Source organism: Narcine bancroftii, chromosome 8 (assembly GCF_036971445.1).
Source record: "Narcine bancroftii isolate sNarBan1 chromosome 8, sNarBan1.hap1, whole genome shotgun sequence".
Taxonomy (NCBI): Eukaryota; Metazoa; Chordata; class Chondrichthyes; order Torpediniformes; family Narcinidae; genus Narcine; species Narcine bancroftii.
Genome location: NC_091476.1, coordinates 5,793,962 through 5,813,435, shown reverse-complemented (window position 1 = coordinate 5,813,435; position 19,474 = coordinate 5,793,962). Strand labels below are relative to the sequence as shown.

The 19,474-nt window shown below is 41.5% G+C and overlaps 1 protein-coding gene across 10 annotated transcripts in view; it reads right to left on the bottom strand.

Annotated features, from left to right (window-relative positions):
* The window catches only part of LOC138740299 (ectodysplasin-A-like), a 126,736-nt gene that overhangs the window by 87,090 nt on the left and 20,172 nt on the right, over positions 1-19,474 (bottom strand). For 9 of the 10 annotated variants that reach the window (XR_011342810.1, XM_069892760.1, XM_069892761.1 and 6 more), the window contains exons 2-4: positions 16,482-16,593; positions 6,286-6,309; positions 1,144-1,323 (exon numbers count right to left, since the gene is read on the bottom strand). Coding sequence is in view for 9 of the 10 variants with exons in the window: in XM_069892760.1 (XP_069748861.1) it covers positions 1,144-1,323; positions 6,286-6,309; positions 16,482-16,593 (316 nt within the window). In the remaining variant the exon portion in view is untranslated. The remainder of the gene's footprint in view (positions 1-1,143; positions 1,324-6,285; positions 6,310-16,481; positions 16,594-19,474) is intronic. The other variant, XM_069892763.1, reaches the window with a different exon arrangement.

Sequence of the window (19,474 nt, the reverse complement as noted above, 5' to 3'; positions counted from 1 at the left end):
CGTGTCTGCCTGACCCGCATCGGAGTTGTCAGCCACAAACGAGCCTGCAGCTGACGTGGACATTTTACCCCCTCCATAAATCTTCGTCCGCGAAGCCAAGCCAAAGAGAAAAGAGAGAAAGAGAATTTGCTGTCTCCAAACACAAAAGAGAGAAAATGTATGAACCAATTTAGTAGGAATGCTAAGACATGAGGAGGTGTTGAGTAGAACAGAAGACTATGGCCAGACGAGAACAAAGAGTATCATGACTGAGAATGTCGGAGACAAAGAAAATGTATAAACCAATTCAGTAGCAAGGTTAAGGCATAAGAGGTGTTGAGTAGAACAGGCTATGGCCAGCCGAGAACAAAGAAATAATTAGAAATATGTGGGGTATTGAATTGATTTCTGATCAAGACAACAGGATGTTCTGGCCTTGAAGATTAAGATGGTACACCCTAGATAACTGCAGAGCAGGAAATTGCTTGAGATAAATCTTATGCAAGGAATCTCGCAAAGAAAGCCAACTTTTGTTCAGTGTAATAATGTTGATCTACATAAATAGAAGAGACTGGACAGTAGGAGTCAGTCTTGGGGAATAGCTCACTGAGCAGGTGACCTATGAACTAACGACTGAACCAGAGCTCTGTTACGCTTTATTCTTGTGCTGTTTAATAAACTGATTGTTGAACCGAATACCTTCTCCTATCACTTCATTCAACGAGCATGCTGGACTCAGACGACACACAGACTAAATTGAGGGTAAGATAAAGCCAGAGTCCGACAGTAAATCATGGAACAAATCACGTCAAAGACTTCGAGACGGCCAGTCATTCAAAGTTGAAATTGCCCAAGAAATAGAGTTCATGGTGAAGGTGGTAGAGGGAGCTATCCTGCTCAATACATTTTACTTGTTAAGAAATATGACTACTTATCACCTGTCTAATTTTTGTTATTCTAACATGCTTCCTGGAGAAGGACAATGCATAACAATGCTGTTCCTCTCTCTCTTTAGAAGAATAACTGAACAGAAAAGTAACGCATACTTGACCTAATGTTTTTCTCCCCAGGTACAGGTTAACCAAATACAGTTAAGCCCTCTGGGTGGACTTGCAAAACCCTTGGTGGATCTCCACATCATCGAACCAATCATCACCCACTCACCTCGGGGTCCTCGCTGCCCTGGAGGTCCTGGCTGGCCAGGTGGACCTGGTGGTCCAGGGGCTGACAACACTGCCGTTCCCGGTATTCCAGGGATTCCTGGGATTCCTGGGGGGCCCTGCGGCCCAGGAGCCCCTGGAGGGCCCTGGGACCCCTGCGGCCCAGGTGGTCCCACTTTTCTGACTGCAATATAATTAAGCAATGAGTTACAATAGAAATAAAATCCTCGGCAGGAAAGGGTTAAAGCGATACGGGTCAAGCACAGGTAAATGTGACAGTCTTATATGGGTAACTTGATTGGTATAGATGAGTTGGTCTGAAAGGCTTGTTTCTGATTCTGAAGGCCCTTTTATAGTGAAATTTAGTAATCTGTAAAGACAAGTTTCCTTTGCCTTTAAGACGCTCCACTTACCTCCATAAAAACGTCCAAAGGTGGATTGGCTGGTCCAACAAGCTCCGGGTTCCTTCCGCCAAGGGTGGTAGTGTCAGAGGTGGAGGGAATTCACTCCACCTCCTGCTTAAAAGGACTGCCGCTGCAAGTGGCTCCAAACAAGTAGGCAAGACGATTGACATCGCACTGACTGCCCTGTTGCCCTGCTGCACTGTCACAGAGCGGCCGGTGGAGGAGGATGGAAGCGGGGTGGGGCTGTCGCAGGGCAGCTGCTGCTGTGCTACACATCCTGCCCCTTTTGCCCGGGGAAGCAGGCACACTTCTCTGGGATATATAAAAGGACAGCACGATCCATCCTCTGCATAAAAGGTAAATATGCCCTTTTAAAAAAAAAAAACTTGAGCAGGCAATAACTTTGGTTTTAAAAACCCCTTGAATAAAATCACACCAAAAGGAATAAGGAATAATTATTCTTTGAAGAAGGGCTCAGGCCCAAAATGTTGGCAATATATTATTGTCTCCTATAGATGCTGAAAGGACCGGCCGAGTTCCTCCAACATTTCGGTGGGCTTCTACTACCATCGCTGGCAGCTCCTGCAGTCTCTTGTGTTTCTTGCTCTGCCTGATTCCAAGACCAAAGCTGTGAGTCTGCCATGCATTACCAGTTACTTAACTGAATTTGAAAAGCATGACCAGGATCTAAATCCTCTGAAGAACAATGTGGCATCGACCAAAGGTTCACAGTAAATGCTTCAAATCAGAGTGTGAAGTTAAAAGCATGTTGAGGATGGTGATGAGAAGTTGTTGGAGTCACAGAGATTTTCAAATACATTTACAGATGGCAGACCGCACCAAGTTTAAATTGCTCTGGCCCCAGGGCAAACGTGTAATCCTCCCTCCCATTGAAATGAGGCAAAGATAACACAAATTCCACACCTGACAAGTAAACACTGTTGACAATAGAAGGTATTTGCCATGAATGATATCACAATTTTTCTTAAATAATCACATCCACAACTGCTATTTTCATCTGAAATTTCACTGACTCTCTCTGGAAACCATCTTTTTAAAGCTCACTCCATCAATCAAGGTTTTAGTTCCCTGAAACAGAGTTTTTGACGGAGGCTACCAGGAAAGTTGATGAAGGAAAGGCTGTGGATGTTGTCTACATCTACATTAGTAAGGCCTTTGACAAGGTTCCACATGGGAGATAAGTCAGGAAGTTTCAGATGCTCGGTATTAATGTTGAGGTAGTAATTAATGTTGAGGTAGTAAATTGCATTCGACATTGGTTATTCGGGAGAAGTGTGGATGGTTGCTTTTCAGACTGGAGGCCTGTGACTAGCGATGTGCCTCAGGGGCCAGTGTTGGACCCATTGTTGTTTGCCATCTATGTCAACGATCTAGAGATGATAATGTGGTAAATTGGATCAGCAAGTTTGGAGAAGACAAAGACTGGATATGTTGTAGACAGGGAAAAAGACCTTCAAAGCTAGAAAAATGGGCTGAAAAATTGTAGATGAAATTTAATACAAATATGTCCGAGGAGCTGCATTTTGGAAAGACAAACCAAGAAAGGACATACACGGTAAATGGTAGAGTACAGAGGAGTGCAGTAAAAAATTGGGATCAGGAAATACAGATACATAGTTCACAGAAAGTGGTGTCACAAATAGAGAGGGTTGTAAAGAGAGCTTTTGGCATATTGGCCTTCATAAATCAAACTATTGATTATTGGAGTTGGGATGCTATGGTAAAGACATTGTTGAGGTCAAATATGGAGTATTGTGTGCAGTTTTAGTCACATAACTACAGGAAAGTTATCAATAGATTGAAAGAGTTCAAAGGCGATTTAGTAATTTAGGATGTTGTCCAGACTTCAGGAAATGAGGTACAGGGAAAGGTTAAACAGGTTAGGACTATTTCCTGGAGTGTAGAAGAATTTTTTGAGGTATTTAAAATTATGAGGGGTATAGACAGAGTAAATATAGGCAGGCTTTTTCTACTGATGGTAGGTGAGATACAAACCAGAGGACATGGGTTAAGGGTGAAAGTGGAGAAGGTTAGGGGGAACATCTTCACACAGAGTGGTGGGAGTGTGGAACGAGCTGCCAGCTGAAGTGGTGAATGTGGGCTCAATTTTAACAATAGATAAAAATGTTTGCAATTACATGGATAGGAGGGGTATGAAGTGCTATTGACAGTGCAAGTCAGAGGACTCAGCAAAATAATTGTTTGGCTCAGACTAGAAGGGCCAAAGGGCCTGTTTCTGCCCTATAATGTTCCATGGTTCTCTAATGTGTGCAGTGCTCATAATCCCTTCCCTTCTCCGCCTCACCTTTGTTAAGCATCTTTAAATTTTTAAATGTAGACATACAGCACAGTGACTGGCCCTTCTGGCCCATGAGTCTGTGCCACCCATCTTAGGATATATTCCTGTAGAAAGGATACTGTGCAACTCTAAATTTGATATTGCTCAGCTGCTGGCCTGTTGAGTAGTTCATGCATTTTTTTGTTCTTGCATCAAATTTCTAGCATCTCATATCCCAGAGTGGTACAAATTTAACAAATGGAATGATCAATAAAAATGTGGAGCAGTGTGGTAAAAAAAAAGTATGGAATGGAATGCTGGAGAAACTCAGCATTTCCCATTTACAATCCTACTAGAATTGAACGTAAGCCTTATCGATATCCTTGTTGAGCAAGGGTATCGATAAGGCTGGGTTAAAGAGAATTCATGGTCATACAACCTCTTTAATTTTTACTGCCTTGGATTGGAGAGTACACCCCCCATTGAGAAGCAGTGGAAATGACGCTACAGGTCAGTGACCACATCTGCGGACCGGCCAATGTCTCAGCAGCTGGAGGACCCACACAGGTTGCAGGTGACGCGGTCAGGGGACCAGCACCGGAGACTGGCTCACGTGAACTAAGTGTTGGAACTTGGATTTGAGCGGGTGCTGAGGGCAAGAAGGACACCTGAAGGACCTTGGGTGCTGAAAGGCTTCCTGATTTGTCAGGGGTTTGGATCAGAAGCTTGGGTTGCTAATGGATGGTACAGGAGCAGGCATATCCACAGACACGCAGTGACTCTGAAGGGGTTCACTTTTGCTTCTCTTCCTCTCTGACACCAACTGTGACTGCCTATGGCAGGCAGAAGGCAATTTCATGTAATATCACGTTCTGCTCTATTACATGAAATAAAGGAATCTTGCACACAAAGAATACATTGTCCCATGTCACAGCATGAGCCCTGACCCTCAAGAGTTGGAAGAAAAGATTTCTGCAAAACTATTCATGTGATTTCAAAGACTGTGGGAGGTTAATAATTGCATTATTTTCTCTAATTGCAAATGGGAGTTTAAGTACTCCCAACTCACAAAGCATCAAAGTCGCTACTAGAAACCTGTAGCCTTCAGAAATATTATCAATAGTGAATATTTTATTTAATTTACACATACAGCAGTAACAGCCACAAACCCGTGCCACCCAAATACCCCCGTTAACCTCCACCCTCGTACATTTTTAAAGGTTGGGAGGAAACTGGAGCAGACACAGGGAGATCGTACAACCTCCTTACAGACAGCGCCAGATTCAAAACAAGGTTGCTAGCGCAGTAACAGCATTGCGCTAACTGCGCCACCCCAGTTTATTAACAAAACAAATTTATCAATCTTGCACAGACTTGCACCCAGATTACAGAGAAATAAGTTCTGTGTTCTCACAAGTTGTGTTAAGTAGCTTCTCCTGGCATTTACTTCTGGTCTGTGGTCCTTGAGTTATTGGGAAAAGTCTGTTCCAATCTATAGTCTCTGTTTATAATTTAAAGGCTTTTATCTTATAATCTGTTACAACAACAAAGAAAGGCCTCAACATCTGGATAACTTCATACTTGTACTTCACTGCACCTAGTGAACTGGGGCTCTGCCTGTTGCCATTACTCAAGACTTTAAGCTGCAGAAAAAGATAAATAAAGAAAAAACACCTTTCCTGTCTAAAAACAGTTCTTGGGAAGAGTTATTTAGTTAAACCTCCTTGGTCATTCTGGAAATATGAATCTTTGATCATTATTACGAATCTGCATTCCCTCCTTGTTCAGATGGATAGATGGAGCAGCACTCTTAGTGTAGCGGATAGCACAACGTGGTTACAGCACCAGTAATCGGGCCCAAGGTTTGAATCCCACACTGTCTCTAAGCAGTTGGTACGGTACGTTCTCCCTTGGTCTGTGTGGGTTTTCCCCAGTGACTGGGGTTTCCTCCCACCGCTTGAAATGTACTGGGGGTTGTAGGTCAATTGGTGTCATTGGGCAGAGCACGGGCTCGTGGGCCATAATGGCCTGCTACTGCGCTTTATGGCTAAATTTAAATTTATAACAATTTGCCACATCAAAAAAATTCTCATAACTTGCAGTTCTTCAGACAAAATGACTTAAATGTCCAGACACTGACTATTTGACCACTGTATTGTTTAAAGAATAGCATTCATTTTTTGCATACTTCCAGCACCAAAGTTTTATATTTCAATCAGCTATTGAATTCTTAACTATCCTCTGCAGCAAACTTCTCAGCACAGGTACAGAAGCCTCTTGCACTGGGTGGGTGTCATGGAGGTGGGCTTGAGTGGAAGGCATCTCTTGAATTGTTTTACCGATAACAATTTTTCATTCCACATTGTGGTTCAAGATGAGAATACCGATTTTAGTTTCAATGTTCTGTGCTAAGTTTGTCATAAGATAACCATTTTAATCTTACCTTTCCCTTTCCCTTTGCCTTTACCTGGAAAAGAAAACAAACCCAAATCAGAAAGTTTTGTTTAACAGCCTTTTACTTCAGTTTCAATGGTGTCATACTTGGACAAATTAATTTAAGTTCTTCCTTAATTTACATAATAACTCATTTGAAATCCTAAATTCCAAAGGATGTTGACATTCTGGCAGTTTATAACGACGTGTGTTGGACTGGTTGAAGGAGGCAATGTCGACCAACTCTACTTTGGCCCTCATTTCACTCCTAACCTGTTGGTACTTTAAGCCCAGGGACTTTCCCATCTGCCTCTGTTGTAGCTGGGATGAAATGCATGGGAGGTTTATTCCACATAAATCTGAATCTAAATGTCTTGAAACATCTTGAGATGCAGGAAAAAACAGAAACCAACTTTTAGTTTAAAATTTAAATTTAGGCATACAGCACGAGTCCTTGCTGCCAAATTTACACCCAATTAACCAACAACCCTGATACGTTTTGATATTTCAAATCATGTCGAAAGTCTGTAAAAAATATTTGATTTGGATTTATGTTTTACTCCTCTGAGGAGGTTTACATACCAGTTTCTATCTTCCTAGCAATTAAAATTGCTTCCCAAGAATGACCTATTCACCAAAGGTATACTTCGTACACAAAATTATTCAGACATTTCAGAGAAATCGGGGGGAAAAAAATGCCATCATAAAGACATTGACACCTGAATGAAAGAATCAAAGCTCCATTCAAGAAATTAGTATGAAGAAAAATAATTGAGGGATGAATTGATGTAACATTTGGAGGATAGGGCTGGGGTTTAGGAGTCTAAAAGCATATTCTTCATTATTGATGGAGCTATATTAAATATTTTGTTGAGTTATTTAAAATTATGCAGGGATAGACAGAGTAAATATAAGTAGGCTTTTTCCACTGAGGGTAGGTGAGATACAAACCAGAGGACATGGGTTAAGAATGAAAGGGGAGAAGTTTAGGGAGAACATGAGAGGGAACTTCTTCACACAGAGAATGGTGGGGATGTGGTACGAGCTGCCAGCTGAAGTGGTGATTTGAACATTTGAACTTTCAAGAAGAAATTTGGACAGGTACATGGATGGAGGTATGGAGGACTATGGACCGGGTCCAGGACAGAGAGGCGAGGCAGAAAAATGGTTCAACACAGACTAGAAGGGCCGAAGAGGCCAGTTTCTGGTTCTGCAAGGTCAATAGAGGTAAAGGGCATAAGGTTAAGGACACAACCCCCAAAGTGATCACCAAGGAATTAAAATGTGTACAAATCCCCTTGAAGATATCTCTTATGGAATGAGGAAGGAAGAAAATTGGGTGTCATGCTGATAGGATATTAATCAAATGATTTGCTTGAACTACAAATAGCAGTGGATGAATGCATTTTTAAAATATATTTCTTGGAAAAAATATATTTTCAGGAAATTATTTTGCTGTGCCATTTGCTGATTTATCAGATGTAACGTGCATTCTCATCTAGGGATGATGGTTACTTGCACTGACAGGCATCTGCTCCTTTTGGCCCAGCTCAATTCCTATTCAAAGCAGTGCTTCCAACTACTTGTTTTATGCATATTCTCTTCACTCAGAGAATTATCTCCAGTTTTCAGTTTGACAGAGTCAAAACAGTACTCTTCCACTTGGAGTGAAACAAGAAAAGTCTGCAGACACCAAGATTGCAGTAAAGAGCTGGAAAAACTCAGCAGGACTTGAGGAGGCAACCAACATTTCAGGCCTAACCCCTTCATCAAGATACCTTTCTCCCAGCTAATATTTAGCTTTCGATCAATATACCACAGAAGGTGAGCTCTTTGATCTGAAAGTTCATTAATTTCTGTCCTCAAGATTCTCTTCACATCCTTGCTTTTTTTTTTAAATTAAATTATTTGTGCAATTTTGTTTTGAAAGTTACCACATAGTTTCCACCAACTTTCAGTCAGGTGATTCCTGATCACGGCGCAGATTTACAATACATCCTCACACCAACCCTTCTTCTTTTGCTCCTTTTTTTAATCCAGTGAGTGCCCATTTGTCAGCAGCTCTTCTTTTTTCTGAAAACCATTTCTCAAGTATAATAACAGAAAATATTTATCAAAATGGTTCCAGGGATGAGAGATTTTGACAACCAAATGAAGGTGAGCATTCCTTCTTGGAGCCATGAAGGTCAATGGAAGAGAGATACAAGACCACAGTGGGTCTAGACAGAGCAAGTACAGGGATCTGTTCAAGGATGGAGGGGGAAGAGATTTAATGTGATGGGTGTCATGGGCCCAGAGGGCCCCAAAACCCAGCAGCAATAGAAATTCACCAAGACAAATCGTTACTTAAATAAAAGTTACTTTTAATTTTCTTTAAACATAAAAACAGGATCAAACTTTAACTTATTACTATTAACTTTACCCTCTTCTAATTCTAAGCGCATGTGTATGTAACGTGTATAAATGGGTTTAATTATGTACATAAAGAATTTATTAATTGCTTTGTTTTTCATATGAATATGCAACTGGTAACACTCATATTATTCTTTCTGATTTTATTTATTGGCATATGAGATTACTGGTAACATATCTCACTGATTTTTGTTTGCAAGTTTATAAATTAAATTCAATAAAAATATTCTAAATAGAAAAGGAAGTCAGAGGGGCAGGGCTTCAGAAAGAGCTTAGGCAGAAAGGGGCTGGCACTGTTGCTCAATAGAGAGCAGGTGAAATGTTCTCCTCCACCTTAACGATTGACTTTGCAACTGTGATTACGGGTAAATGCTGTATTTTTTTCCCTTTGGTCCGTGAAACAGTTGTTCAAATGCCTCTTTTCTGACAGTCCTTCCTTCAGCCAGTTTTGTATCCATTGCCTTTTCATCCCATTGGCTTTGAATGACTGCAAATCTAATGCATGGCCAAATATCAAATTTTAGATGAAATAGGAATAAGCCACATAGCCTTTATGTTCTTTCTGCCATTTAATAAAAATCATGGCTGAGTTTTTTTGCCTAATTTTTGCTGATTAACACTTCTTTTGTTTCCCTTATTCTAAAATTTAGCAAGCTCAGTTGTTTTCAGTATAATCGAGCATTAGCAGTCTTTGGCCAAAGAGCTCCAAACATTGCTCTATTCTAGGCCTTTTTGATGCTGTTCAAGAACAGCAGAAAGTAGAACATAACGCAAACTCCCCTCCCCTCCATGGACTCCATCTGCATTCTTCGCTGGCTGAAAAAGGCAGTCAGCATACTGAAGGACTCATCACTCCCCAGACACATCTTTCCCCTCCTCCCATTGGGAAGAAGGTTTAAAATTGTGAAAGCACACACCAAGAGGCTTTAAGACAGTTTCTTCCCTGCTCTCACACTGGCCTTGCTTGGTGTTAATTATCTTTTTCAATGTAATCCTGTGCTCTGTGAATGTGCTCTATACAGCTGTATGTAATGCAAGAGGTAACCGGTGATCAATTCAAAGAACCCTTCTCACAGTATTAGGTATTTTGTGACAAATAAAGAGGCAAACGCTGCTCTGTAACTGGTCCTCAAACAAATAAGTCTGTGGAAACAGCCCTCTCAATCTCTATGTCTACATTAAATCACAAGAAAATTCGAAAACCAGAAATCTGAATTAGCCGAAGAAACTCTGAAATGCTGCAGGAAGTCAGCAGGTCTCACAACATCCATAGGAGAAAGAGATATATAACTGACATTTACTATAATTGCAGCATGTGGAGACTTTTGTATTTCACTCAGAGTTGGCTATATAGGCCATCTGATGTGGCCTCGATTCTACATTCCTGCCCGTTCCCCATGCCAAATTCCTTTCAGAATTGCCACTAAATCTGCCTTTCTCAGCTTGAACATATTCAATGATTTGGCCTCTGTGAACTAGAGCATTAAAATGATTCATGACAATTTGAGAGAGAAAAAACCCCTCTGATCTCTGTCTTCAATGAATGATCTCTTCAGTCTGAAACTATGCCCACTAATTCTGGATTGCTTCCAATTATGTACCAACAAGTCCCCTTAGAATTTTACATATTTCAATAAGATCATGCATTCTCTTGCAAGTTTCAAGACTATTTGTCAATCTCAAACAATCTCTTCTCACCACAATCCCACTTTTACCATGTACAATAAAACCCCCAGTATCTGGCACCTATGGGAATTGGTAGATGCCGGACAGGTGAATTTTCTGGTTACTTGAGATTGCGTGTTGCATGAATGGCGAACCAACTGCGACGGGTGCCAATTTTAAACTTTCATGGTTTTTATTTTACCAATTTATGATTTGTTTGCCTGTTACTTGAGATTGTTGATTGCTTGAATTCTGGATAACAGGGATTTTATTGTGTCAATTTATTGAAAATATAACAGCACTAAAGTGAGTTTATCCTTTGTTAGGTCTGGGAACCAAAAGTAGTACAAATACAACTCAGGACAGTACAGCTCAGGAATAAGCCCTTTGGCCCATGTGTCTGCACTGAACATGATGCCCAAATTAAACTAAATCTGCTACTTGCTTAAGAAACATCTATCTATAAGCCTCTTAAATACTACATCTGCTTCCACTGTTACTTCTGGCAACCAGTTCTGTATAAAAAAAAAACTTGCCACATGTCCCTTAAACTCCCTCCTCCTCACCTCAAATGTATGTGACATTTTTATCTCTGGATAAAAGAATCTGCCGGTCAATCAGTGCTTCTCATAATTTTATGGACTTCCATTCATTTTCTCTTCAGTACTGACGCTCCAAAGAAAACAACCGAAGTTGGTCAACTCTTCTGGTTCATACCCTCTATTTTTTTTTAATTTAGACTCTCAGCACAGTAACAGGACATTACAGCCCACGAGTCTACGCCGCCCTATTACACCTGATTGACCTACACCCCTGTACATTTTGAATGGTGGGAGGAAACTGGAGTTCAGGGAGAATGTATAAACTCCTTACAGACAGCGCTGGATTTGAACCCCAATAACTGGCGCTGTAAAGGCATTGCGCTAATTGTGTGTAACTCTTCTGATGTAGACAATATTCTGATAAATCTTTTCTGTGCCCTTTCCAAAGCCTCCACGACCTTCCTGTAATGGGGCAACCAGATTAGCACACAATACTCCAGGTAGAGCCTAACGAAAGTTTTATACAGCCGTAACATGACTTCTTTACTTTGATACTCAATGCCCCTGCTCAATGAAGGCCAGCGCGCCACACACCTTCTTCCCCATCTTATCTGTTTGTGTGGCCACTTTCTGGAGTTTGTGAGTGCAGGCTGTGTTGATCGAGGAAATGTGACAGGATGAGGCAGTCTGATGTGACTTGAAGATAATAATCTTAGAAGTGTTTTTCAGGGCATGGAAAGCTCATAAAACTTGGCTGGGATTATTGCTTATCAATGTATAGGGTTAGAGCAAGTGAACCATGATAAAGTTAAGATTATTCTCATATAAATGGAGAGTAGAAAAAAGTCTCAGTAAGAAAGTCACACATCATCCAGTGAAAGAAGCAGATTAGGGGCTTTGTGGTGTGAGAGAGATATTGTATTCCAAAAGCATTATCAAACAAAATTTGACAGTGAATGGTGTACATTTTAAGGAATACCTCAAACATAGTTAGAGAAGGAAAGTCTTAACAAGCTTTATGCAATTATTTCTTTGTATATGCAAATCCTTTAAAATGTTATCATTTACTTGGCTTTCTTTATTTCCAGCCACTTTAAGGCAAATTTTATTCCTGAAATATCTGTAAGCAATACGAGAAAAGATTTGCACAGCCACATTGAAATAATAAATCTCTCAGTGCTTCCAGATGCTAAGACTAAAACGGAAAGCATTTTAATAATGCTCTGCATTGAATGTGGGCCGAATGATGGGCGGCATGGTTAGTGGAAAGGTTAATGCAGCACCTATCTACAGTGCCAGTGACCTGAGTCTCAAAGGAGTTTGTACTTGGGATTTATCCCACCCTCCAAAATGTACAGGGTTGCAGGTTAATTGGGTGAAATTGGCTAGCATGGGTTTCAATGGCCAGAATCGGTTTCTACTGTGTTGTAAATAAAATGTAATGTTAAAGAAACTCTATTCTCTTTGCTACGTTTTAACTCTTCCTTTGTGTGTCATGGCCAGCCTGAAAACATCTTTGCCATATCTTAGCCAATCAAAAGCTCATACCATGAAGTGTAAATCTCAGCCCCTGAATCTCTCTTTTTGACCCAGGAAGCATTATTAAATGGTCGACATTGTAAGGAGAAGAATGGCCATCTATAGCCCCTTTTACACATGTGTCCCAGTAAATCGGCCATTCAGTGTCCCAGTTAGGAATAATGTTTTGCGCTGTTCACCCTTGGCCATTCTTAACCGGGACAAGGAACCATCCCTTCAATTGGAAGAGTCCAAATGCAATTCTCAGTTTCACTCTTGGCTGACTTCAACACCTGCATCTACAGACGCTGGGGATTGCAGTAGGGGTCGGGGCAGTTTATCCCGGGCATGAGACGACATCGTTTCACGCCAGTGTTCAGACAATTTTGCTTTCACACTTGACCCTTTTTAAGCCGATTGGCCCATTAATTCCTGTGAGAAACACAGCTCACTGATGAAATAATTTCTCAAGAGTCAGTAGGTGAAGCGATATGACCTTTTATTCAACGTTCTTGCAAGGGCAGGTATCCTTCAGAGAAGGCACACTCACTGATATTCAACAACCTTTTTATACATTTCTTTGTGTTAATAACCACTCCTTTGTTAATTCAATTGGTTTGTTAACTGAGTAATTGATATGTTAGTTTAACCTATCAAAAGCTGTTCCCCCCCCACCCCACCCCTTAAAGCCCACCCTCGTTTACTTCTCCCATTCCCATGGTTTTTGCAACCCCAACTCTTATCCTTATTTGCTTTCTCACGTTCCCTTTCTTTCAGTTTTTTAAAATATATCAAGTTGGCCTTGCCTGCAATCTCTTGCAGGAACTGTCCTTCCTTTGTATTCCAGCAGACAGCCCCCCTCCCCCCTTTTCTTCACTCACGTCTCATCTCCGTACAGCCATCGTTAACACTGATTATTACATTTTTCTAAAACAGCACTTTGGATAATTCTCACAATTCCTGGGACTACAAGCAAGTGTGAAAGGGGTTGATGATGGGGTGAGGATTAGACCAACAATTCACAAAAACAATTCCACAACTATTCTAGGTAATGCACATCATATTCTCCACACCATCTTTATAACAACTCCACGGTTTCCCTAATTAAGTGAAAGAAAGGACTCCTCATCAGGACTGGAAACATGAGTCAACACACTTTTTAAACTGTAGAAAAGAGGTGGAGATATCAGAGCAAATGTCTGTGATGTTGGAGACACAAGTTGCCCAATTGTGTTTGGTGCTGCAGGGAAATGAATGCGTGGTAATCACAGCTGATCTGTGTGAGGGAGTGCAAGTAGAAGATGTGACAGGAGAAACACATTACATGCTAGAACCATGAAACGTTGAAGCAGTAGTAACTGGAAGGCTAAGCTATGGGGGAGAGAACAACGAAGTTCATGTTGGAGGTTTTTATTTCCAACTCCAGTATCTCTTATTTTTGGCTTTTCAATTGGTCTCTTTATTCTTTTAACACTTAAAATCGACCAAACAGTGTAAACAGCAACTTGGTGAACTGATAGAGGAGAAAAGCACAAAAGCTGAAGAATCTGGACCAAACAAAGAGCTGGAGGAACTCAGCAGGTCAGAGATGGTCAATTAACGTTTTGAGTTGAAACCATTGATGAGCACTAAAGATAAAATTACATATATAAAGGGGGAAGGTCCTAGAGGTGATGAGAGGTGAAGAGGTAGGGAGAGGGAGAAACATAAAGGTAATCTCTCACACCTTCTGTCCAATCATCACTCATGCTCCCACCAGCTCTTTTCCCCTCCTGGGTATGAACAGAACACAGGAAATGGAGTCTGCTGACCCAGATGCTGAGCCATTTGGATTTTAAAAAATTTATTTAGAACATGCTGGTGTAATTCTGGCCTTCGAAACCAATGACATCCAATTAATCTGCAACCCTGTACATTTTGGATGTTGGGAGAAAACTGGAGAACCTGGGGAAAACCCACGGGGACAACGTACAACTATTTACAGACTGCACTAGATTCGAACCCGGGTTGCTGGCGCTGTAACAGCATCGTGTGAATCACTGCGCTAACCGTGTGGGATTTCTGAGTAATCTGATAGCAATGTCAGGGCTTAACAGTTGTTGGTTCTTTGAAGCCAAGACCAGGAGAAATAATAATGTGAAATGATGGGTGTTAAATATTCTGTGCAGACAAAGCATTGCTGGAAAAACTCAGCATTTGTAGATAGAAATGGTCAGTTAATGTTTTGGATCTGGATCCTTTATCACAAGGGAAGGGATCATTTTACATATGTAGCTGGGGAAGGGCCTTGAGGTAATAGGACAGAATGTATCCAAAGACAGAGAGATCACTAGGAAGGATGGGGGAAGAAAAGTTAGAGAGAGGCGGTGAAATACGTATATTAAAAAAGCGATGGAATTAGTGGAACCAGATGGTGGTAGGGGTTAGCTAAAATTAGAAAAAATACTCTCATGCCATTTGGTTTAAGACTGTCCAGGGGAATAAAATGTGCTATTCCCCAAGTTTACATTTGGCCTCACCCTTACTATGTATGAGCTCTAGGACAAATCTCATCCATTGTCAGGGTCTCAGGCATCATAGGAAAGATTTGGGGAAGTTTAAATGGTTGGCTACAAGAAGCCCCCAAGTTTAGACCCACAGATTGTAGATGTTTGCCAAAGCAGTGACCCAATCTGTGTTTTGTCTCACTGAAGTACATCGAATGTGGTAGATTAGGCTGGACAACAAGCATGTTAAGTTATGCCTCACCTGGAGGATTTGTCTGCAGCCCTGAATGGAGGTGTGGGAGGATATGTGGGAACAAGTTCTGCAATTTCTGTGTCTGAGGAAGCAAAAGATTGAAGAAACACGCAAAACGCTGGAGGGGCTCAGCAGGTCATGAAGCATCAATAGAAGGCAAGAGTCGATGTTTCAAACCAAAGCTCTTCACCAGGAATAGCAATAAATAGGTAGACACCTGAATAAAAGGGTGGCAGGGGGAGCGGGCAGGAGAAGGAGAAGGTGCACAGGTTGGCAGTTGATGGCTGAGTACAGGTGGGAGGAGGAAGAAATGAATAAAAGTTAAAACTTGAAGGAGATACAAGGGTGAAGATCGTCTGCTAAAGTTGCTCAAGCTGCATTTTCTGACAAAAGCATTTTAGGGTAATATTTTAAAATATGAAATTGGCTAAATTTTCCAAATTTGAGTGAATTTATTTTTCTTTGCATGCAACAGATAGGTCCACAGAACAGAGAAAAATGGAGGGTTTTGCAGCAGGGAAATTCCAGGCAATCTGTGGAGTTTATGATGTCAGCACAACACTGGGGGCCAAAAGGGTCTGTACAGTGCTGTAGATTTCTCTATGGACAAATTATCATTCAGTAAATTAAAAGAAAGTCCAAGCATGTTTTAGAAGAACCAAACAACAACCAAAGATTCTGTTCAGAGAAGTGAAGGATGTGGGTAAAATTCCTTTGTCAATTATGGTTTTAGAACTGCAGGCATGTCATGGCCCGATCACGGACAGTCTAAAAAGGAGGCAATTCCTGCACCGCAATTTATCTTGCAGGACCCCTACAACTTTTTGGAGGAAGCCTGCAGTATAAATCGTACCGGAAAAAATTCACTGACGGTCGTCCAAAAACATTGCATGAATAAATCTGGAAAACTGAAGTATGTGTGAACAAAATAAAACTTCAAACAATCCAAGCAACAGGTGGTGAGTGGACAAAATAGGATAATTATTCCCTTTTCACCATGCTCTGGTGTGCAAGCAATGTGGCAGGATATTGGAGTGTGTCTCAGAGTTGGAAAACTGGAAGAACGTCGAGTGCTGGGAGAGATGATTGCAGTCGTCACCAGTTCATTGACGGACATACTTTTAAAGATTCTGTCAATAATGGATCCTAGTTAAGTAACGAGAGCCAAACAATTGGAAAAGTACATTCTAATTTCAGATTACGTGAATTTTATTAAGAACTCTGGAAAAATGTTTAAAGTTTGCAGCTGGCTGTTATCAGAACGATCCGTTAAAACCAATCTGTTCTCTACCCATGTTCTCACCTCTATCCCCTTTGACTACTTATTCACCTCTTTCTCCAGGCTCTTTGATTTGACTTCGTTTCGTCCGATGAACCACCTTGACTTGATTTCCATAGTACAGATCCTGATTTTCGACGGGTAAATAATTTGACACGTGTGGCTGCCAAAACATAAATGAGGGAAACGTCATCAGTTCAACGTCGAAACCTGGCTTTAGAAATTTGCAACAGTGCCATTGGTCCACTCTCCACTATTTCAATGGTATCTAACCCTGCCAATGCCACACTATTGGTGTTGGTGACCTTGCAGCTCTAAAGGCCCAGGTTTGCTCCTGACTTGAGTTGAGGTACACGGAGACTGCATGGGCTTTCTCCAGCAGCTCTGCCAATGTGCCAGCCGATTAATTGGCTCCTCTATAGGTGGGGTAATCACAAAAAGAATCAAAGGCAAGTTGGTTGGCTGAAAAAATAGGGTGAAACCCAAAAGTCTGCTGTGACTGAAGGAATAATATAGTAATGTTGCGGGAGCTCAGCCAGTCTTGCAGCATCTACGATTGGGGGAGAAGGAAGGAGACTCTGAAGCTGACATGGGTTTAATGACCTCGTCTTGCATCCCATCTGGAGAATGGATGCAAATGAGGCTGGTCAAATGGCCCATGCAGAGAGATGCACAGAAACACATCAGAAATGTGGAAGGGTACGGGTGTACAATCCTAAAATGCAGAGAGGGGTAAAAGCAGAGAACAAAATCTGAGATATTGCAGAAAAGTTTAAAGGACAAAAGGAATGAATGGGGTTAATGGGAGAACAAAAATAAAATGAAGTCCGGAGGATGATCATTATCTGAAAGTGCTGACCGTGCCGTAAAGACTGACGCCTGTCTGAATGAAAAATGGGGAAATATTTGTCCTTGATCACTGTACCAAACATGAAAAGCTAAAAGCTACCCCTGAAAATCTAATCTGTGGGATCCCCAGATCATTACAGCAGAGATTCGTTGATCACTTTACATCACAAGGACACCAACAACTTTAACATTTCTTTCAAGTGGATGGTAAATACTATTGAGAATTTTGCAATCAACCACTTTCTCAGACGACTCCAAGACCATATTATTTCAGTTCTCTTTTATGCTATTTGTACAGAGTGAGAGAAGAGGCTGAATAAAGCAGTGAATGAGCATAGTTTTAGATTTTCACTTTCAGACATCATCCTTGATACTTCAATTGCATGAAACCACATTTCGGAGGTTAATTTCATGGCAATGATAATCTCCTGAACACAATTGTCGCTGAGAAATTGAGGGACAAGAGACTGCAGATGCTGGCAGTTGGTGCAAAAAGAAAAACATCCAGCTGCTGGAGGTTGAGCAGCATCTGCGCAGAGAAAGGAATCATCGAGGGTTCCTGTCGAGACCCTACAATGGGACAAAGCGTGAAGAGGGAAGATAACTAGTTTAAAGAGGAGAAGGTAAGAAACGAGGCAGATGCTGGCAACAGCCAGTGACAAGTGGGCACGGTTAGTGTAGCGGTTATCGCAACACCGTTATAGCACTAGTGAAGTGGGTTAGAATTTGTACGATCTTCTTGTGTCTGCGTGGGTTTCCTCTGGGTAGTCCAGTTTCCTCCCAACCTTCAAAACTATAGGTTAATTGGGGTATTTTGTGTGGCACGGACTCATGGGGAAAAATTCAGCAAACACTCCACAGCACCCGTTCCTGCCCTTATCACCTTATAAGGTCATGGGCCTCTCCTTTCAAGGTACTTGGATTGGCCGTGGAATTCACAGGAGTTGCTATCAAAGTTCAAGTTTATTGACAGAGCACATACATGACATCACATATAACCCGGAGGTTCTTGTTCCTGGAGGTCAAGCAGAGTTTCTGCTTATTCCTTGAAGAAAGGCTCAGGGCTGAAACATCGGCAATATAACTTGTCTAAAAGATGTCAAAGACCGGCTGAGATTCTCTAGCACTTTGGTGTACTTTTACTACAATCACAAGTGGTCTCTTTCACTACCACTACTTTACCTCTCTTTTCTTCTGTTCAGCACTACATCACCTCTTCAACTCTCCCAAGTTTCTGACTTCCCACACCACCCCTGCCTGATATATTTTACGTAATCCCTTTCTACTTTAGTCTCAATGAAAGGATAAACAGTTTCAACCTGAAACGTTGGCTGACCATTTCCACCCAGGAATGCTGCTTGACCCAATGGTGCCCACGGTTTCACCAAATTAGCAGACAGCTGATCATTCAGATATGCCTGCTACTTCACAAGCCCATGGTGTTGAAACCATTCTTGTACATATTTGTCATATGTAAATTACATGACCTTTCCTTGTTGACTTTGCTCTCACTGGCCAGCTCGTGATTCCTCCACCTTTCTTCCTTATAAAGGACATCATGCCACATGCCTTCCCCCACTTTGAGTCCGGGACCATGTGAGTGACCAACATTAGGATCCAGTCCATCCTCTTGCAAATGAAAGTCTTCAGTTTCAGCAACTTTCAGTCTTTGTATCATTGATTGTGCATCATCCATAGTCCAAAAATTAATGTTCTATCAGCTACCTTCCTTCAGAGATTGCATGAACATAAAATAATGTGCAATTAATAATTTATTATTGGCATAGGAGGTCACATTACTGTTGCACAGCACCAGGTTCGAGCCTTCCCTCAGGTGCTTAATGGAGAGAGTGTGCATGTTCTCTCAGTGACCACACAGGTTTTCCCTTGGACTGTGGTTTCCTGCCGCAGCCCAAAGATGCACTGCTTGGTAGTTTAACTGGCTGTGTGAATTATCCCCAAGGTTGGTGCGTGGCTTGAGAACAGGGGAGAGATGGTCAGCAGGGAACAGGTAATATGTTATAGAGGAAACAGATGGGATTTCTTGGAGAGCTAGCACAGGTTCATCAAGCTGAGTGACTTCCTTCCACGATGTAAGAAAGTTTGAGCGATAATGTGAGAAGAGACATTGATTTCTCTCTTCTAAACGTCCCGCCACATCGGAATGATAAAGATTGCCAGGAACTCATGACACG